Source organism: Vulpes vulpes, chromosome 7 (assembly GCF_048418805.1).
Source record: "Vulpes vulpes isolate BD-2025 chromosome 7, VulVul3, whole genome shotgun sequence".
Lineage (NCBI taxonomy): Eukaryota > Metazoa > Chordata > Mammalia > Carnivora > Canidae > Vulpes > Vulpes vulpes.
In genome coordinates this window covers 6559028-6581206 of record NC_132786.1, presented here as the reverse complement: position 1 = coordinate 6581206, position 22179 = coordinate 6559028, and the positions used below count along the sequence as shown (strand labels likewise).

General features: G+C 43.5%; 2 protein-coding genes across 3 annotated transcripts in view; one reads left to right on the top strand and one right to left on the bottom strand.

The window, feature by feature from the left end:
* KEL (Kell metallo-endopeptidase (Kell blood group)) overlaps positions 1–22179 on the bottom strand; it is a 437477-nt gene that overhangs the window by 403109 nt on the left and 12189 nt on the right. Inside the window, exon 3 of one of the 2 annotated variants that reach the window (XR_012002430.1) lies at positions 21827–21948. The exons of the other annotated variant lie outside the window; for it this stretch is intronic. The gene's annotated coding sequence lies outside the window, so the exon portion shown is untranslated. The remainder of the gene's footprint in view (positions 1–21826; positions 21949–22179) is intronic. 2 annotated transcript variants of the gene reach the window in all.
* On the top strand, positions 14893–19470 carry GSTK1 (glutathione S-transferase kappa 1). Its single transcript, XM_026018319.2, has 8 exons — positions 14893–15049; positions 15593–15674; positions 15871–15999; positions 16311–16411; positions 16574–16609; positions 18405–18521; positions 18890–18983; positions 19243–19470. The coding sequence occupies exons 1-8, from the start codon at positions 14978–14980 to the stop codon at positions 19290–19292; spliced, it is 681 nt and encodes a 226-aa protein (XP_025874104.1). The 5' UTR covers positions 14893–14977; the 3' UTR covers positions 19293–19470.

Below are 22179 nucleotides of genomic sequence, written 5' to 3'. Positions count from 1 at the left end.
TGGGTCTCCAGGATCGCGCCCTGGGCCAAAGGCAGGCGCCAAACCGCTGCGCCACCCAGGGATCCCAAGTATTGCCTTTCAATGACAGCTGTGATATTCGCTCCAGTATCATTCCTTTAGGAGCAGACATTCACAGACTAGAACTTCTCACACAAAACACAAACACAAACGCTCGTGTACACGTGCATACTACCTGCTTAAAACCCTCCACTACCTTCCATTATCTATAGACCTTCAGATGGGCATGCAAAACCCTCCATACTGTGTCTCAGACTTACCTCTCCTGACAGATTTTGATGCTTTATAATAGTCACTGTACTGAATATAATCATTTGAAAAGTCTGATGGTCTGGATATGGATGTTTTCTTTTAATTATGGAAAACTATACATTCAGAAAAGCAGAGAAATAGAACAGTGATCCCTTATGTACCTCAGCCTCAACAACTATCAATTTTCTGCCATGATTGTCTATAGAAGGCTTCTGAGTAGTGTTATATGATTCAAATATTTCTATGAGCTTTAGCCTACAAAATTTTGTGTGTTCTAAATTTCCCCTAAATGTCATGTCCATTCTCAGTCTGTGATTTGATCCCCTTCAAATTAGCATAGGTGTGTGTTCTCTGAAATTTCTATTTTGCCCTTTCAACAATCCTTAAGTACGTCCCACTGTATTTAGCTTAAGTTCCTTGAGAAGTGGTTCTGCTTGTTTTTCCTAACTCATTTCTTTGGCCATTTTTTAAAAGTAATCTCTGTGCCCAAGTGTAGCTCCAACTCAGGACCCAAAAATCAAGAATTGCATGCTCAGGCACCTGGGTAGCTCAATGGTTGAGCGTCTGCCTTCAGCTCAGGTCATGATCCCAGGGTCCTGGGATCGAGGCCCACATCAGGCTCCCCGTAGGGAGCCTGCTTCTCCCTCTGCCTTGTGTCTCTGCCTCTCTCTCTGTGTCTCTCATGAATAAATAAATGAAATCTTTTTAAAAAAAAAAAGCGTTGCATGCTTTATCAAGTGAGCCAGGTACCCCTCTTGGGCCATGTTTAATGTGTGATTTGCAACACACACTGTACAATGGTTTTGTCTTCTTTCCTCATAGAGCTATTGAGCAACCCTACACTACTCTTTAGTAAGTCTTCATTTTAAAGAGTTCTACATTAGTCATAAAATATCTGTTGTTTTAAAACCAATAAAACCAAGAAGAAAAGTCCTAAGATCTCTTTATCCACTCCCCCCCCCCCAAAAAAAAAAAAAAAAAACAGGTTTTACTTACTTTCCAAATCTCTTGTCCAACTTTCCTGAAGAAAGCCTAGGGTCATATCTGAATTCTCAGTCCTCCTTAACCAGTGTATGCTGGCAAACCAGTTCTCTGGGAATGAGTGTGGAGGAGAGAGAAAGGAGAGAGAGAGAGAGGAAGAAAGCAAGCAAGCAAGTAGGCCTGATGAGTAGAATATTCTGATTTTCATTGTGTAAATACTCCCCCTGTGATGGAACTTGAATTACCATCACGACGTCATTAAATGGAAGTTGGGAAGAGATGCACACCGTCTGTGCTCTCTATCTGGTAGCCGACTCCAGGACATCACTCAATTTCCTCAGGTCAAAATAACAGAAAGGCTGAACATACCAATGCTATAGCCACATGGTCTAGATTTCAACATAGTACTAGCTCTGTGACCTTGGGCAAGTTGCTTAACTCCTCTGAGGCTCAATTTCCTCACCTTTACAATAGTGGTAATAAACACTTCTGTCTCATGGGTTTTGCTGTAATGTGCACAACTCTTACAATAGCTCCTAACATCCTGTAGGCGCTCACGTATTTCCTGTTATTACCCAGGAAAGATCAAATGGTGCCACGTGGAGTTACTGCCACTAGATGGCATCCTCCTCACTCTTGTAGCGCGATTTGTTCTTACAGAGGTATTTGCAAGGGGACAGTCAAGGAGTCCGTAACAAGATCAGATGAATTAACTAACAAGACTTCCCCCTCTCTCATCTCCTGGCTTAAGTTTCATATTTTCTTTTAAAACGCCCATTAGGGGGATCCCTGGGTGGCGCAGCGGTTTGGTGCCTGCCTTTGGCCCAGGGCGCGATCCTGGAGACCCGGGATGGAGTCCCACGTCGGGCTCCCGGTGCATGGAGCCTGCTTCTCCCTCTGCCTGTGTCTCTGCCTCTCTCTCTCTCTGTGTGTGTGACTATCATAAATAAATAAAAATTAAAAAAAAAAAAAAAACAAGAATTTAAAACGCCCATTAGGAACCCAGCTATTGATGCTTATGACCCTTGCTGCCACTTCTAAAGCTCAATGCAGAAGCTATTTTCAATAAAAAAAAAATGCCTAATCTTGGGGATCCCTGAGTGGCTCAGCAGTTTAGCCCCTGCCTTTGGCTCAGGGCACGATCCTGGAGACCCGGGATCGAGTCCCGCGTCAGCCTCCTGTCATGGAGCCTGTTTCTCCCTCTGCCTGTGTCTCTGCCTCTCTCTCTCTCTCTCATGAATAAATAAATAAAATCTTTTTTTAAAAAATGCCTAATCTTACTTAGTCATTATAGGAATCAAAACAAAAGCCACAGTTGTCCTTGTTACATAAGGTGTCAACTCTGATCTTTGCTCTCCTCAGCTATCTCCTCTCACTCAAAGGAAGACAGTACGGCTTCAAATGTGACATCCATTATCGTCACATTGTTTCCTGCCCAGTCACTCTGAAAGGGGACATAAATCAGTCGAACAATAGTTCAGTTCTATAAATATTTACTGAGCTACTGAATATGTGAGATACTGTACCAGATAATAAGGATATAAGGGTAAATAACTATATAGAAGGAAAGAATTTGCCTATCAACAAATCTAGATCTTTCCAGAAATCAAATATTAATTTTTTTATGAACTCAACAACTTAGTTAAAACTTACATAGAAGAATAAAGGTCCTTGAATAATTAATCTCTACCAGATATTAAAGCATACTGCTAAGTTATTGTTAAACTAATATAACAGGCAAATGAGCATAAAATACACTCATTTATACATGGAAACTTAAGATATGATAAAAAATGAACCATATGTGAATGGGCAAAAGATAATTTATTAAAAAGTAATGGTGGGGGCACCAGCTGGCTCAGGTCAGTGTGAGGCATGCACTCTTGATCTCCGGGTTGTGGGTTCAAGCCCCATTGTTGGGTGTAGAGACCAGTTAAAAAAATAAAATATTTTAAAAAAATAAAATAAGTCCTAGGAATGAGGCTCACTGTTTGAAGAAAAATAAAGTTGGATCTTTTCCTCTTACTTTATACAAAGGAAAATCCAAATGGATAAAAGATCCAAATGTGAATGGTAAGATGATAAAGTTAAGAAAATACAGAATTTTGTCACTATACGATAGAGAATGGCTTATTAAATAAGATCCCAGAAGCTCAAAACCTAATTAGATTTCCATTCAGTGAAAGGTAGGGATGACCGTCAGGGAGAAGGCATTTACAACATCCAGAAGCCATGGGAGACCACTAAGAAGAGTGCACAAGGAAAACTGACGTACACACATGTACACACGTAAATACAAACAGAGGAAGCTCGAGTGGCCAACAGAGGGAAGAGGTGCACATTCCCACTTATAACCAGAAATACGCAAATTAAGTAAGAGTGGCACCTGGGTGGCTCAGTCCATTGAGCTTCTGACTCTTGATTTCAACTCAGGTCATGATCTCAGGGTCGAGCCCTAAGTCGGGCTCCATGGAATATGTTTGAAGATTCCCTCTCTCCCTCTCCGTCTGCCCCTACGTACCCCCTATCCTGGCACACACATGCTCATATACACTTTGTCTCTCTCAAAAAATTTTTTTTAACTGAAAATGATAAGATACTATTTCACATTCATCAGAATAGCCAAAAATTACCAAGCGTTGGCAAGAATGTGAAGGAAAACCCTGGGGCTGCTGGCAGGAGTGATAAATTGTATCATCATTCTGGAGAACCATTTGTTAATATTGGTGAAATAAAATATTCACATACGCTTTGAGATAGATCCACTCACTCCTGCGTACATCACCAAGAGAAACTCTCGCACAGGTTATTAAGGAGACACAGATAAGATGTTCCTTGGAGCACTGTTTGCAGAGGTAGCAAGTGGAAGGCATACCAAACAAGGAGAATGGGTCACTGAGGTGTGGTGGATGCCCAGGGCAGAAGAGCATGCAGCAGTCAGATATAGCACACTAGAAGTCAAAACAGCTCTGTGGATATTTTCAAGAGAAAATATAAGCAGAACAACAACAAAAGAAACATGACAAGATCCACAGCCCAGCACCACTTGTGTATATGAAAAACATCTCGCATGTGAAACAGCAGGTCTGAGGAGGTGATATTCATGTCCACAGACGTCATCCACCACAACAGCACATGTATCCGAGAGAGCACATAATGTAGTAAGTTAAGAATATGGCTGCTAGAGCCAGGCCACTTGGGTTCAAATCCTGGCTCTGCTGCTCACTGGCTCTGTTGCCTTGGGCAAGTCCCTTAACCTCTCAGTTTCTTCGTTGGAAAAACAAGAGATAATAATAGCAAGTACTCTATGTGGTTGTGAGGATTAGCTGAGTTAATACAAGTGCTTAAACAATGCCTGTCAGTGCTCCCTAAGTGTTACTGTTGCTATTACTATCCATAATAATATGAGCAGGAGAACTAGAAGAGAAAAATAAAACTTAAAAATCTATGGTGAGAGGTGCCTGGGTGGCTCAGTCGGTTAAGTAGCTGACTCTTGGTTTTGGCTCAGATTGTGATCTCAGAATCGTGGGATGGAGCCCTTGCATCCGGCTCTGGGCTCAGTGTGGAATCTGCTCCAGATTCTCTCTCCCTCCAGCTTGGGCTGTCCCCCCAACCTTAAATAAATAAATAAAATCAGAAAAAAGTAACAAAACAAAAAGCTAGGGTGGAAACTTCTATGTATGATAATAGTGAGCTCTGTATTGAAGGGAATGTTTAATTCAACTCTCTCTGTACCTGAGGTTAAAACACACACACAGCCCTCTCTCCTTACACAAGCTTACAATACAGCGAAGATTGGAGGTATCAATCTACTGCGATAAGGGCCACGGTAAGAGAAAGCATGGGGTAGCACAAGAACCCAGAAGAGAGGTTAGCTGGCAAGTTCACAAAGGGATTCTGGAGGATAGGAGTGCTGGGAGGCAGGATAATTTAGAGTTTAAGATTTGGGACCTGAGGGGCACCTGGGTAGCACAGTCAATTAAGCATCCAACTCTTGATTTTGGTTTAGGTCTGAGCTCAGTGGGGATCTGCTCAAGATTCTCTCTCTCTCCCTCTGCAAGCCCCCTCCCCACAATTACCCCCTCTAAAAATAAATAAATAAATCTTTAAAAAAAATTTTGACACCTGATCACAGCTGTGCCTTTTATTATTGTGTGTGATTTTTGATAAGTTACATTCCCAGAGTAATTACAGTTGGAAAACACCCAGGCCCTAAGAATATATTACTAGAACTCAAAAACCCCGGCAAAACCTCTCCATAATCTCGGCTATGACTATGTAGTTCCTATCTCTTTAAGAACAATGCCCCGCCTGAAAACGTATCTGCTCATTGATTTGTTTAGAATTAGTTGTAGAGCAAGCTGTTTCCTTTTTGTAATCTTCAGCAAAGGAAGGATGCTAAGGGAACTGATCACATAAGAACTTGGAAGCAGAAGCGGGTGATGATGAGGCTGGCTCTTAAAATCAGGAGGAGATAGGGGCGCCTGGATGGCTCAGTCTGTTAATTGTGAAACTCCTGCTTTCAGCTCAGATCAATGATGTCAGGGTCAGTGCTTAGCAGGGAGGTTGCTTCTCTCATGCTCCCCCTCTCTCTCTCTGCCCATCCCTCCCTCTCCTGCTCTCTTTCTCTCTCTAAAATAAATAAATAGGGCAGCCCAGGCGGCTCAACGGTTTAACGCCACCTTAAGCCCAGGGCCTGATCCTGGAGTCCCGGGATCGAGTCCCATGTCAGGCTCCTTGCATGTAGCCTGCTTCTCCCTCTGCCTGTGTCTCTGCCTCTCTCTCTGTGTCTCTCATAAATAAATAAATGAAATCTTAAAAAATATATATATAAATAAATAAATAAATCTTTTTAAAAAATCATTAGTTGGTAATTACCTGTAAGAGCCAGAGGGTCTTTTGAGCGACTGACTGATACTTTTGAGTATCAGCCCACAAACTATTATTGGCAAGTGCACTGCAGGGTGGCAGCTGCATTAAAAGGAAATCCAGCAGGCACACACTGATTCAGTAGCTAGAATGTCATTTTGCCGTAAGACGGTGGTTCTTGGTCCAGAAAAGGGGACTTGGTCACTGGAGAGTTTACAAATCCCAAATGCAAAACATTTGCTAGGTTTGTTCATTTTTCTCACAGAAGAAACACAAAAATAAAAATACTTGAGCAGCCTGAAATCTGCTTAAGGAATGACCTTGGAAGCAAAGAAGAAAAAGGACATCACACACATTCCTTCGGGCACAGTTCCCATGGACAGAGCTGAACAACATGTTCTCCAGCAGTTTGAAACCAAAATCAGGTAAAGGAAAACAGACAAGTTCCATTTTTTGAAATTGAGAACAATATCCAATGCAGGAAGTGGCCACCAAAGTCTAGTGTCAAGGTCACAGAGACGCCTCCAGACCACACAAGTTCAATTATCACCCCCATCCCTAACAGGGGTGAATCACTCCACAGCCTGGTTTCCCCATCAACAGAATGGGAATCAACATGAAAATAGTTGAACAGACACTGGGGAGTACAGGTTCAGTTTCTTAAAAAGTTAAATGTACCATTAGGCCCAGAAATTCCATCACAGCTATCTACCCAAGAGAAGTGAAAACATATGTCCATACCAAGACTTGTCTGCAAATATTCATAGCAGCACTGTTCATAATGGCCAACAATTGGCAATACCCCAAATGCCCATCAACTGGTGAACAGATAAACAAAATGTGGTACTGTACATGTGTGAAATGCTACCCAGCAATAAAAAGTAAAAAAAAAACAAACTACTGATACCTGCTACAACATGGATGGACCTCAAAAACATATAAACTGAATGAAGCCAGATGCAGAAAAAAAAAAAAAAAAACTATATATGATTCTATTTACATGAAATGTCCAGAAAAGGCAAATCTATGGAGAAAGACAGCAGATCAGTGGTTTCCTGGGACTAGGAGTGGTTGTGGCATCAGCTGCAAGCTGATGGTCCAAGGGACTTTCTGAGGTAACGGAAACATTCCAAGAAGGATTTTGGTGATGATTGCACAAATCTCTAAATATAATATAAATCATTGGAATGGTATACTTACAATAGGCAAATCCCATCTATGTAAATTATACCTCAACAGAGCTGTTAAAAAATAGCACCTACCTTGTAGAGTTGTTACAATGATAAAATGAGTTCATTTTTTTAATCTATTCATTTATTTTAGAAAGAGAGAACGAGAACATGAGTGGGAGGGGCATAGGGAGAAGGAGGGAGAATCTCAAGCGAACTCTGGGTGGGTTGATAGTGAAGCAGGAGGTGGGTCTTTATCTTACAGCCCTGAGATCACCACCTGAGCCTGAGCCGAAACCAAGAGTTAGACACTTAACAGACTGAGCCAACACCCAGGTGCCCCGAAATGAGTTAATTTTAATAAAACATTTATAATGGTATCTGACATGTAGCAAGCAATGTGTGCTCTACATGTATTTGCTAAATAGTATAAATGACTTTTTGTGGTTATGTGATGCATCACATGAGTAAATTACTGACAGTAGTTACATGATTTCCTACAGCACAGAAGGCACGACATCTGAGTAGTTAAGCAAGAGGATTACTGCTCTTCTATTAAATAGGTTTTAAGAATCGGGGCTAATGAGGCACCCGAGTGACTCAGTGATTGAGCCTCTGCCTTTGGCCCAGGTTGTGATCCTGGGGTCCTGGGATTGAGTCTTGCTCACTCTCTCTCAAACAAATAAATAAATGAATCTTTTTTAAAAGTTTAAATAAAAATCATACTTAGCTTGAAGTCCCTCAAGTAGAGACTTTGAAACTTGTCACATGACCTGGCTTCTACCTGCCACCTCCTCAGGCCACTGCCTTCTTTGCCCAAAAGACCTTCTCTCAGTTCCTTGAGACTCTGGACAGCTTTCTTTTCTATGTTGTTACTGGCTCTGGGTGTAAATCTACCTACCTTCCCTCTCCAGTCTAACACTTACCTAACCTCTCCCTACCTTTCAAGTCTTCATTTAGGGTCACTTTTTCTAGGAATTTGTTTGGTTCTTTCTTGTTGCCCCAACGCCCCCCACTTCCAACACACACACACACACACACACACACAATTTTAACTGAACCAACTTTGTCTTTTGATTCTCACATCAAAAGATAAATGGTGTTCATACCCATCCCCAAGCACTCACAATAGTATGTGGGGCACAAGGGGCCCCCAAGAAACACTAGTGCAATGATTCTTTGCCAGGGGTGATTCTGATCCTGCAGACATCACCTCAGGAAGTCCTCTCATGCCAATTTTCAATCACTCCCCACTCCCACTCCCAGCTGCAGAAGAAACCACTGATCTGCTGTTTTTTCTGAAAATGTCATACAAATGGAAATGTACATTATGGAGTTATTTGCATCTGTTTTCATTCACTTAGCATAATATTTTATTATCACAACTAGGATTGGGGGTACTCCTGGTACCTCGTGGGTAGAGACCAGGGAGCTGCTAAACATCCTATAGGGCACAGGACACCCCCCCACACAAGAATTATCCACTCCAATATGTTAACAGTGCTGAGGCTGACAACTCCTACACTCGTGGAATGAAAAGTGTAAAGTAATGAGTAAACAGATCATGTTTTTAGACCTGAAATTAAGGATTGCTCCCAGTGCCCTTTCAAAATCTCAAAGAAGTCTCTAAAAAATGCAATATCCCTTTCTCTCCAAAATGTGAAATTTGTTTCTCGAGTACTATTTTCAAAGAACTCCTTAGGATGGGAGAACCATCAGAATTATTATTATATCAGGGGCACTGTGGTGCTTTGCACTGATCCCCTTCAGACATGACCTCCAGCTCATGGAGTGCTGCCAGCAGACAGCCCTCAGCTGGAGACGCTTCAGCCCAGTCAGGCCACCTTCCCAGGACAGCCCAGATCCTGTGACTGACATGTGAGGGGCTGTAAAGGCCCAGTCAGCTCACCCAAGCTTCACAAGTCCTTGTGGGGTTGGCTGAGAACCAAGCATGAAGCCCAGTGCCTCCCTCAGCCTCACACTGTGCCCTTCCTTCCCTTGCCCCTCCCCTTCCACAGGAGGCAGCCATAACATCAATCCCTGCTACATAAATAAATCAATTCTCTCTCTAGTCTCCAGGAGACTGTGTTCCTGTGACACTAGGAAACAATGGCTCCAGCTTCTAAAATGGATTTTGGAATACACATTTTTTAATATATGTGTGCCAGGGCAGCTCAGTTGGTTGGGCGTCTGCCTTTGGCTCAGGTCAGGATCTCCAGGTCCTGGGATTGAGCCCATCTGGGTCCTTGCTCAGTAGGGAGTCTGCTTCTCCTTCTCCCTCTGCTGCTCCCCCTGCTTGTGCACTGGCTCATTCTTTCTTTTTTGTTTTTAAAGATTTTATTTATTTATGAGAGACATAGAGAGAGAGGCAGAGACACAGGCAGAGGGAGAAGCAGGCTCCATGCAGGGAGCCCGATGTGGGACTTGATCCCGGGACTCCAAGATCACGCCCTGGGCCAAAGGAAGGCTGTAAACCGCTGAGCCACCCAGGGATCCCCACATTCACTCTAATAAATAAATAAAATCTATTTTAGAAAGGGTTTTCAATGTATAAAGAAATATGCAAACTAATATCTAGTGACAGAAAGATTAATGCAGACTCATGTCTAGTGACAAAAGGCCTTTCAGTGGTTGTTTTGGGAACAGAGGGCAGGGTTCACCAACGGTCTCAGGGAAACTTGCAGCTACGTTCACTGTCTTGATCATGGTGATGGTTGCACAGGTGCATACCTATGTCAAAACTTTATTTATTTATTTATTTATTATTTATCTATTTATTTATTTATAGTATACTTTAAATATTTGCAGTTTATTGTATGTCAGTTACACTTCAACAAAGCTCTTCCATAAAGAAAGAAAAAAGAAATTGTCAAAGCCTTAAAGAGTGTCTAAGAAATAAAGAAAAACTGTGTATAATCCCTACTAGAATTATTTTCATTTTCTTTAGTTTTGATCCATATGTTTACGTGTCTTATACGGGTATAATGACAGCACATACTAGCTGTTCTCAGTGTGCAATGTTGTCACACTGGTATGTCCTGATGAACTGTGAGATGTTCAGCTAAATAGGTTATTATTTATATATCAAGTATGCCAGTTTGCCAAGGTTGATCTCTTCTAATAAAGCATAGTGTTTCCAAGATTAGAAGCATAATAATATCAACCTCACTCTCTTGCACTTCGGCATGATTTATTCAGGGGAAAAGCTAGCACACAGGGTTTCACACAGCCCTTGGTAAATCCTTAGGAAAATGTCAGGCCTTAAGAACCCAGATGTTCATCTCTGTTGCATCTTGGCAAATATTGTACCTTAAAACTGTGTCACATGTGTTGCTACGTGGCATTTCACAACTGACATTTTCCTTAAAGCAAAGTAAAATACACAAATGGTAATAAATCAGATAAGCCAGTCTCCTTGGAATCCCCTTCCCTGTTCTGCTAATACAAGTTCCCAAAGGCATTTTCCTACCTTTCTTACTTTTTCTTCCTTCCTGCCTGCCTTTCTTCCTGGGTAGATAAGATACTCAAATGGGTCAAAAATCAAAGTGTTAAATGTTACAACCAACAAAAACTATCTACCTTGCCCTCTCCCAGTCCACTGGCTTCCCTCCCCAAGAGCAACAAGTTTCACCAGTTTTTTTCGTCTCTCCATCCAGCTGATATCAGTATGCACATATGCGTATCTGTACACCACATACTTGGAAAGTATTGCAACCGTTAAAAACCACACACTTGGAAAGTACTGCAACCCTTAAAAAAAGACAGCAAATAACATGTACTGTTTTATATCTTGCTTTTCACTTATTAATATATACGGTATCATGGAATATTAATATTTAAAGAGCTTCTAAAGTTGAAAAATAGGGGATCCCTAGATGGCTCAGCAGTCTAGTGCCTGCCTTTGGCCCAGGGCGTGGTCCTGGAGTCCTGGGATCGAGTCCCACATTGGGCTCCCTGCGTGGAACCTGCTTCTCCCTCTGCCTATGTCTCTGCCTATGTCTCTCTCTCTCTGTGTCTCTCATGAATAAATAAATAAAATCTTTTTAAAAAATAAAGTTTAAAAATATTATAAATATTGGTGAACTGAATTAGCTCCACATCAATGAACATTTAGGTAGTTTCCAATCTTTTGCTATTATAAACAATGTAATAAATAACCCTATATAGAACGTCATATTGCATGTAGGCAAACATGTTTATAATATAAATTCTTAAAAATGGAATTGCTAGGGCAGCCCCGGTGGTGCAGTGGTTTAGCGCTGCCTGCAGCCCAGGGTGTGATCCTGGAGACCCTGGATCAAGTCCCATGTCGGGCTCTCTGTGTGGAGCCTGCTTCTCCCTCTGCCTGTATCTCTGCCTCTCTCTCTCTCTGTGTCTCTATGAATAAATAAATAAAATCTTAAAAAAAAAAAAAAAACTTAAAAAAATGGGATTGCTAGGTCAAAGGGTGTATTTGTAAAACAGAAAGATATTGCTAACCTGCTCTTCTTGTTAGAGGCCGTACCAATTTATACTCCCACCAGTTACATAAGACAACGATTTTCTACAAATTCCTGCCAAACGCCCTGAGTCATCAAACTTTTTGATCTCTGCCAATTTGATATATAAAAAGATATCATAGTGTAATCCTGACTCACGGTTTTTATAAGTATATACAAGCATAATCTTTTATGTTTCATATGTCCATTTCTGTGTATGTTCTGTTCATATCATTGGCCCATTTCTCCACTGGGCTTCTTTTACTTTATTGATTTTGTAGCTCTTTCTACACTAGGTTAATTAGCTTTCTGACTGTAAAATGAACTCAGATATTTTTCCCAGTTATTTTCTGACTTACTGGAGTTTGCCAAAATTTTTTAATTTTATGTATTTGAATGTATAAACCTTTTAAGGTTTCTGCATTTAGTATCACAGCTAACAAAGTGGCCTCTATTCCCAGATTTTATTTTTTAAGATTTTATCTATTTATTTGGGAGAGTGACAGAGGGAGCAGAAGCTGGGGAAGGGGCAGAAGGAGAGAGACAAGCAGACTCTCTGCTGAGCAGGGAGCCCAATGCTGCTCAATCCCAAGACTGTGAGATAATGACCTGAGCTGAAATCAGACCCATAATCGACTGAGCTACCCAGGCACTCCATCTACTCCCAGATTTTTAAAAAAAAAAAAATATTTTCCCATAAGTTCCTTGGGTACTTTAGTGGTTACTTTCTTTAACATAAAATATTTGATCGAGCTAGACACGTTCCTTGTGTAAGGTGTTACATATGGGTCCAGTTACATTTTGTTTAAACCTCCCAGTTGTCCCAAAGCCATTCATCCAGCAATCCATCTTTTACTTATTTGGAAAGGCAATTTACTTAAAGTATTTGTAGTTCCCAATATTTAATGCCAGATTACATGACCAAAGCTCCAGGGATGTTTCAAATATAGACATATCACTGACCATGAAAGATGAGGATTTGGCTTAGATATCCCACCCTGTCTCCATGCCTTCCAAAGTTTGATAACTACATCATATTTAGTTCCTTTACTAGTTATTTTTGCTACTATAAATAATTGGCTTATGTCATTATTTCTTGTGCCAACAACTCAGTAGCTAGACATTCCTCTCAGCATATATAAAGAAATGTAACTATTTTTTTGTTGTTCTCACTTAGTATTACCCACAGGCCTAATCTAAATAATAATAATAATAATAATAATAGTGTAAGAAGGCAGGATGTAGAGACTCAGATCAACATTTTACCACGCTATGATTCTTAAAATCCATCAGCCCATACAGTATAAACAAATGATTAAATGAATAAATACAAACATAAATACATAAAAGGAACAATTCTCCTTTCAAAATTTCAATTAATAAATGTAGAAGAAACAGAAAAACATCATTAGAACACCACAGTAATCATTGCTCCAGGCAAACTCTACCAATGAGTGATAAAATCGGTAGGCGAAAGTTTAAGAAGAAACAGGAAATGTTATAGCTTCAAAGTATCTCCCTCAGAATGCGTCTAGGTTACCACAGTGGTTTCCACATATATCCACAAATTCTTTGATGTCTTTCCCTCCAAGAGATGTGTTTAATCTACTCAACCAGTACCCCCACCTCCAGACTGGGCTGCACTTAATGACTTGTTCCAAAGAACAGAGGATGAAAAGGGGGAAACGATTTTTACAGTAGAGAAACTTGACAGTTTTTTCCATTTTGCCCAAATGGTCAAAGTTAACATCATGTGTAATAAGTCATGCTAGGATCAGGAACCCCCGATACAATTCAAGCTGAAGGGTGTACTTTCAAAAAATCCAAATCCCAGTGTAGACAAGAAAAAACATCAAACCCAAGTTGAGGGACATTCTACAAAATATCTGACCAATACTTCTCAAAAGTGTCAAGGTCAAGAAACAAAATAAAAAGTCAAGAAACTTACACAGATAGGAGGAGACTAAAGAGACACGAGAATTAAATGCTAAGCGGTACCCTGGAATGAATCCTGAAACAGAAAAAGGACAATAGTGGAAAAACTGGTGGAATCTGAACAAAGCCCATCATCCAGTTAAGAGTAATGCACCGATGTTAATTTCTTAGTGTTGATCATTATACCATGGTTATATAAGGTGTCCCAACTGGGAAAGCTGGATGAGAGGTATGTAGAAACTTGCTTCACTATCTTTACAACTCTTCTGTAAGTCTACAATTATTCCTAAATATTAAGGTTTTTATAAATAAGTGATGATTTACTTTTAAAATATTATTATGGGGCTAAATTGCTCTTGGATACTTTTAAATTAATATTACTAGAGAAATGCGTAATTTTTCAGTTTCAGTTATTGCAAAGCAATTAGTTCAATTTGCAAGGGGGTGAAACAGCATCCTCCTCTCATTTCATACTTCTATGTAAATGTTTATACTGTCTTTCTGTTCTGTTGGCTTAGGGTTGTTTTTCTAATGAATACAAATGAGGAGTGGAATCTTTATGATGCGTTTTCCAATTCATAAAATCAGTAACATAATTTTAATAAAATTCAATGGAACTTTAAAAAGTCATTTCCTCGCGGTATATATAATCCCGATGTAAGATGATGGGACCCATCTACAAACAGGAAAATGGAGCACACCATTCCCCAGGGCCCTTCCTATCGCGGCCGGGAGGGCTCCTCCTGTCCTGCACTCACTCTGGGTAGGGACTGATCGTGCAACACGGTCCAGGCTAAGCTCTGAGAAGCGGGGGAAAGTGTCACGTGGACACTTCTTACTCTGCTCGGGCCCACAAAGTCCCCGCAACTGCCAAGTCACGCTAACCACCCACCCGGGGCAGCTACACGAGCCACGGTCACAGGCTCAGGCCGGGCACCGGGGCCACCGCCCCCTAGGCCCACTCTTCAGCGAGAGGAGGAAGCAGGCGGGGCCCGGGAGGCCGGAGGTCTCTGCGGCCGGGGCGGGGCGGGCGGGAGGGAGGCAGCGCTCGGGGCCTGGGGACGCTCCGAGGCCCCCTCCCCCGCCCCGGAGGACCGCCCCGCCCCCTCCGGCCCGCCCGCCGCGACCTCCAGCCACACTTGGCCCGGGGCGGTCCGGCAGGGCGGGGGGCGGGGCGGGGCGGTCCTCCGGGGCGGGGCGGGGGCGGGGCGGTCCTCCGGGGCAGGCCGGGAAGCGGGCGGGATCGCTGCGCCCTGGGCCCGGGGCGGCTGCAGCATGGGGCCCCTGCCGCGGACCCTGGAGCTCTTCTACGACGTACTGTCCCCCTACTCCTGGCTGGGCTTCGAGGTGACCCGGGGGCCCGCCCGGCCGGCGCGTGGGGGCGAGGGCGGAGGGAAGGGCGGGAGCGGGCGCGGAGAAACTGCTGGCGCTGCCCGACGGGCCTCAGGCCGCGCTGCAGAGCTGGGGGTCATAGGGTCGCTGGCTCCAGGTCCAGCCGGCTCATCCTGAGGCAGTGGCTTCCCACAGCGGCCTGGAAGAACACGGGTAACTCCGGACAATCCAGGAGACAGCCGTGGCACAGCCACCTCTCAGCCCCCTCACCACGTTAGTTTCTGGGGAGTGGAGTGCACAACAGGATGAAGCCGCCTACTGAGCAAAGATCCTGGGATCGATTTCTGGGGACGGAGCAAAGTTCATGGGATCATTTCTGGGAGTGGAGACTTTTGCCGTTTAAAACCAAATAGTTGAGGGTGCCCGCACAACCCTTACTCTTCTGCACTCAGAGCCTCCAGCTAAGCAGTTGCCATTAACAGCCTTCCTTCTCCATCAGCCACTTTCACTCTGTCCATCTCACACACTGGTTCCCCACCCCTACCTCTGCTCCTGCAGGTCCTATGCCGGTACAAGAACATCTGGAACATCAACCTGCAGTTGCGCCCCAGCCTCATTGCAGGGATCATGAAAGACAGCGGTGTGAAGGCAGCGGCCATTGGGACAGGGATTTGAGGGAGGGAGGGGGGGGAAGGGGGGTGGCTGCTCCCAACTGGGTCTTTATGTTGGCATGGACAACCTGTAATTTGCACTCTCCTGAAAACCGGGGAAGGGTCACCTCAAGCCTGGGACTCTTCGGTAGTCTTTCACGAGTGTGCCCAAATTTCCACTTGCAGGAAACCAGCCACCAGCTCTGCTTCCCCGCAAAGCCCAATACCTGAGAAATGACATGAGACTCCTAGGACAGCATGTCCAGGTTCCCATACAGTTCCCCAAGGATTTCTTCTCTGTGATCCTTGAAAAAGGTAAAGAGTGAGATACAGATGGGGTTATTAAGTGGAAGGCAGCAAAGCTGCAAATCATAGTGCCAGGAAGTTGGGACTGGCAACTAGTTCCATGAAATGGAACAAAGGTTGGGAAAACACAGGTCAGCATTGAGTGAGCAGAAGCTTGTGGGGACCTAAGGGGACAAAGAGCAGGACAAACCGGCTATGAGAAAATTTAGGTAGGAGACTGAGGGCAGTTGAGCTCGGAGGAAGTCAGAAGCAGGAAAGGGCCAGTCCTCCGTTGGAGACAAACTAGAAAAGCACTGCCTCTGAGTACCTCTGCCCCACAGGAAGTTTATCAGCCATGAGATTCCTCACTGCTGTGAACATGGAACACCCAGAGATGTTAGAGAAAGTGTCCAGGGAACTATGGATGCGTGTCTGGTCACGGGTAAGGACATAGCTCTGGGAACTACTTGGGAGACCCTGGATAATGGGAGGACCATCCCCTACAACCCAGTTTCCTTCCCCTGTTGTTCACTGCCCTACCATCCTCCCTCCCCCATATCACACCTCATCACCCCTTTCCTACTAAGTGTTCTCTTCTTCTCAGGATGAAGACATCACAGAACCTCAGAGCATCTTAGCCGTGAGTGTCCTGGCTCTGTCCCCGGTCCTCTCGTAGGGAAGCTGAGAACAGCTGGTGTTCAGGAGCAGAGAAGACACAGTTTTCATATTAGGTGGAAGAGGTGATAGTTATTTGGGAAGAAAGGATGCTGTGTTTGAGGGGCTAAATTACTGAAAGGTTGGAACTCAGAGGACTTTCAAAGATTATCTTGTGGTTGAAAGGGAAGTGCAGAATTCTACATGGGTAGATTTTATTTCATGAAAGAAGTCAGTGGGAGAGGGGATCCCTGGGTGGCGCAGCGGTTTGGCGCCTGCCTTTGGCCCAGGGCGCAATCCTGGAGACCCGGGATCAAATCCCACGTCAGGCTCCCGGTGCATGGAGCCTGCTTCTCCCTCTGCCTATGTCTCTGCCTTGTCTCTGCCACTCTCTCTCTGTGTGACTATCATAAATAAATAATTAAAAAAAAATTAAAAAAAAAAAGTCAGTGGGAAAGAGATGTTAAATGTTGGCACCCCCAGATGGGGAAGGATGAGGCAGTGGCCCCAATCACAGACCTCACCGATATATCCAGAGTAGAAAGCAGGAGACTTTACAGACAAGCTTTAAAAAGAAAAAAAGAGAGAGAGAGAGAGAGAGAGATAACTCAAGCCAGAATGATACAGAAGCCGGAGTGGAAACAAATGAAAAAGCTCAAAACATTGAAATGTGTGCCAACCATAGATAAAGGTATAAAAAGTAAATTTTTCTTGGGGTTAAATCAGGAAATTCAAAACAATATTTTCCCTCCAGTTTACAAAAGATAGTTGAGGCATATTCAAATTTAATACATAAGATAGCAGATCACAAAGAATGACCAATACGTTCCTCCAGTGTTTTTATTCCTGCAAAGTATTTGCATAGGCTTGCCTTTGCATTTATTAACTAACAATCATTTTCCATACAGTTGTAAACTCTTTGAAAGTACCATTCTCAGTGGGCCTACTTTTGTTTACCTAACTGATCCTCTGTTGAACATTTGGTCTAGGACACAATTCTCTCTCATGAAGCCAAGTCAAAGACACAGCAGAATGCTCTGCATGACTTCATGTTTGCCTCTCCAGCTTGAGGTCAGGTTGCACTGGTTCTCAACCTTGGCTGTATATTTTATCACCTGGAACACCTGGGCACTGCCTGTCAAAAATTCTGTTGTAATTGTTCCAGGGGATGACCTGTGAGTGGGATTTTTAAAGCTCCCTCAGGAGATTCTAGTATTCAGCCAAAATTGAGAACCACTAGTCCCAAATGATACCAACACACCCCAAACTGAAACTTTTATTCTTGTGAGGCCCCACAGGCAGCTAGCTATATATCCCTGTGCCCTGCTCAAAAGTCCTCAGGAAATGATGCGAGAATTATAGCCCAGCCCTTGATTCAAAAGAGCACAAGATACTCAGGAACTCTGAGAAGTAGAAAGGCAAGAGCCCAGACTTAATGTCAGGGGACTTGGATTCTAACATTGGCTTTGCCACTAATGAGTTCTATGATGCTAACCAAGTCATGGACAGCAGTCCCCTTCCTTGTTAATAAAAAGGTGGGAAAGCTGGTTTCTAAGATGCCCACTGGCTTTAAAGTTTTGCACTTGTTCTTTCCACCAATCACAAGATTTCTGAAGGGGGGGAAAAACAGCCCTTCTTAGCAAAGAGAGACCTTTGTGGGTGGGTTAAGGCCTTACTAGGAAAATGGGAGCAGAGAAGAAAGACTAGAGTTTCTCCTGAGATCTCTACCCCCCACCCACTAAAGCAGACAGAGCTGTGTTCCCTTCCGTATCCCCCCTCAGGCTGCAGAGAAGGCTGGCATGTCTACAGAACAAGCCCAGGGACTTCTGGAAAAGATTGTAACACCAAAGGTGAAAAACAAGCTCAAGGAGAACACTGAGGCAGCCTGCAAATATGGGGTAAGCAACTCTTGCTGTGGGTCTCCAACCCCACTGCTGAAGATAGGCTGAGAATCTACTGGGTCCCCATGCTCCTGTTCTAAATGTTGCTCCCAACATGAGTCCTCCCAGTTGTCCCAGACAACCCTCATCCTCTCCCTTCCTATCCCAGAGTCCAAGGAAAGGAAAAAGGAGCCAGATGGTGAAAAGGAAAGACACGTATCTGAGAGTTAGAAAACTCCCTAGAGCTGTGGAGCCTCTTAGCAGACCCCTCTTAGGCTGCTCTGCTTCTGTGACCTCAGACAAGTATTGACTCTTAGCCTTCAGTCCCAGACTAATAAATAACTGCTCTATCACCTTACTCCCTACATTCTAACTGCTTTCTCCAGGCCTTTGGGCTGCCAGTCACTGTGGCCCATCTGGATGGCCAAACCCACATGCTCTTTGGCTCTGATCGGATGGAGTTGCTGGCACACCTGCTGGGTAAGCCACAGGTTCATGGTGAGCTGCCCTTGATCCTAGCCCCATCCCCATTTATCAGTTGACCGAAGGACAGATCCAGAACAAAACATGTTCTATGCATTTCCAGTAATGGAGCCTCATACACAGAGGTTCCTGGGGGCTGAATGGGGGGAGAGGCCAGTTTCACCCCCATAGAAAAGAAGGGAACCAAGCAGAGCTCTTCCTAGAAAACCCCTGGGGGTTTGTGGGGTCAGCATCTGACATAATTTTTTCCATCTAGGAGAGAAGTGGATGGGCCCGGTGCCTCCAGCTATAAATCCCAAACTTTAAGGATAGCCAGGGGAAGCCTATAGGGATGAAAGCAGACCATCTGCTTACCGTGTGACACATCTCTTGGGGCCTGATTTCTCTGATAGAGGATCCTCTGTGGCCCCAAGAGATGCCATGTAGGGGGCTTCCTGGTGCCCCAAATTCTGCTCTTCCTCAGAATAAACATAATATTTCTGGGTCTGTGTCCTCCCTGCTGTTTGTGTGCTATCTTTGCAGTCACCTGTCTACTCTAGGTTGTTTGCAAATACCTCCTTCCATACCACGTGCTACGCTGCCCACTTCAGGGCAGCTTTATGGAGGGAGCAGGAAAGAACCCCTCTTCAGGGACGGAAAACTGAATCAGATGGATTTTGCAACTAACCAGTTTGGCACCTCAGCCATGGTTACTGATGGGGCTGGGATCAAAGGTAGCCAGAGCTTGGCTGAGGTTCTGCCCAGATATTTGAACCACCTCCAGCTATACTGACTAGCAGAACCAGGGCAAGGTGGCAACACAGGGAGACAGGCTAGAGTTGCCAAGGGCTGGGAAGTTGCTCATCTGCATGATTCTCTCCCTTTAATTACAAAGCAGATCCTGAAAAAAAAAAAAACAAAAACCCAGGGCCTCTCTCTCCAGCCTAGTATAACCCCTGTTCCTTTCCACACAAACCTACAGCTTTCCCACTCCTGCAGTTATTTATCTAAAGGCCCTACTGTGTATGTGCCAGCTGTGCAATAATCAGAAAACTTGTGTTTTAGTAGTCTTTGGACTTCTTTGAGGATACTCTTTGTCCAGAAACAGAAACCACACTTTGACATCTGTTGGGAAGCAGTTGTGTATCCGTTGATGGCTCAGTGGCTCCAGAGGTGTTAAAAGAGGATTCCTTGAGGCCCTCCCCCGCCTCCCCGCCCCAGCTCTTTCTGATCTCAGCTCTTTTCCCCCATTTCCCCTCGCTGTTTTCCTCCTCTCCCCACCCATCATTCCAGCATACTCCAGGGTTTCCAGTCATCCCTACTAGGCTTATCTGCTAACTAATGCCAGAAGTACATAACCAAATACTCCCTCTTTCAAAGAAGATTTCATGAGGTGTAGCTAATCTGAATTTAAAATACAGGAAAATGGGGGGCACCTGGGTGGCTCAGTGGTTGAATGTCTGCCTTTGGCTCAGGTCATGAACCTGAGGTCCTGGAATCGAGTCTCACGTCAGGCTCCCCACAGGAAGTATGCTTCTGCCTCTGCCTATGTCTCTACCTTTCTCTGTGTCTCTCATGAATAAATAAATAAAATCTTTTTAAATATATATGGGAACATGTCTAATAGTTTACATAAGAGCAAATTAAAATGTTACTTCTCATATATTCAAGTTATATATTCAAGCATATAGAAATTCTCATATATGCTGAGAGCACGGTGTGAAGGCAGTTTTATGAATAAAGATGCCTTCTCAGTATTATTTGTGATATCATCTAACTTACATATGTAACAATAGGGGGATATTTGAGTAAGTTATGGTACATCCAGGATGTAATGTTTCATAACCATCAAAAATTTTATATATGTATAGTAATATAATAGAAAAATTATCTATATATATAAAAATTTACTTATTTATTTATTAGAGAGAGAAAGCACAAGCAAGAGAGGCAGAGAAAGAATCCTCACCGAGCAGACTCCTCACCAAGTGGGCAGCCCAACACAAGGGGCTTGATCTCATGACCCTGAGATCATGAACCAAGCCGAAACCAAGAGTCGGACCCTCAACCGACTGTACCACCCAGGCAGAATTGCTTAAGATATAATATTAGTCAGAAAAAAGATGAAACTATATATAGTACAATCTCATTTATATCTTGATGTATAAAAACTCATTACAGAGGACATTAATATATTAATCCTGGAATAAAATATGCCAAGATGTTTCCATTTCCCTTGTGTACTTTTTGAAATGAGCATTTATTCTGACAAAAAAAATTATTTAAATGAGAAAATAAAACAATTTGTAGATTCCTATTAGGGCACAATTGTGCATCCTTCCCATTTTTTTAAGAGCTTTTTATTATTTTTGTTTATCCATGAAACACTCGGACAGAGAGACAGAGACACAGGCAGAGGGAGAAGCAGATTCCATGCAGGGAGCCCAACGCGGGACTCGATCTCGGGACCTCGGGATCACACCCTGAGCCAAAGGCGGACACTCAACCCCTGAGCCACCCGGGCATCCCCTTCCCATTGTTTTTGAAACATTATTGGCTGCTTACCTTAATCCTAAATCCTATGCCACGCTAATGTGACATAATGTATTGTAGATGTCTATTTCCTAGCTCTGCCCAGTCTTCCTGCACAGAGTCTAACATCCTCCTTTCCTAACCTGATGGCAAATTTAATTCTGGAGGAGTGAGACAATTTCTAGACTAAACCTTACAAACACAATCTAGATTATGATGTCTGAACTTCTTCCAAAGAGAATCCAATAGTCAAGGTTCTCCAAAGAAACAAACAAGAGTGTATTTTTAGATATATACAAAGAGAGATCTATTTTCAGGGATTAGCTCACATGATTATGGAGGTGGAGAAGTCCCACAATCTGCCGTCTGCAAACTGGAGGCCCAGGAAAGTGGGCTAGTGGTGCAGTTCCAACCCAGAATCCAAAAGTCTGAGGACCAGGAGTACCTGTGTCTGAGGGCAACAGAACATGGATGTCTCAGTTCAAGCAGAGAGAGCCAAGTTTGCCCTTCCTTCACTTCTTTGGTTCCATTCAGGCCCTCATAGATTGGATGATGTCCTCCCACACTAGAGAGGGCCACCTTCTTTACTCTTCTGGAAACCACCCTCACAGACACACCCAGAAATGTTTTGTCAGCTCTTTGGGTTTCCCTTAGCTCAGTCAAGTTGACATGAAATTAACCA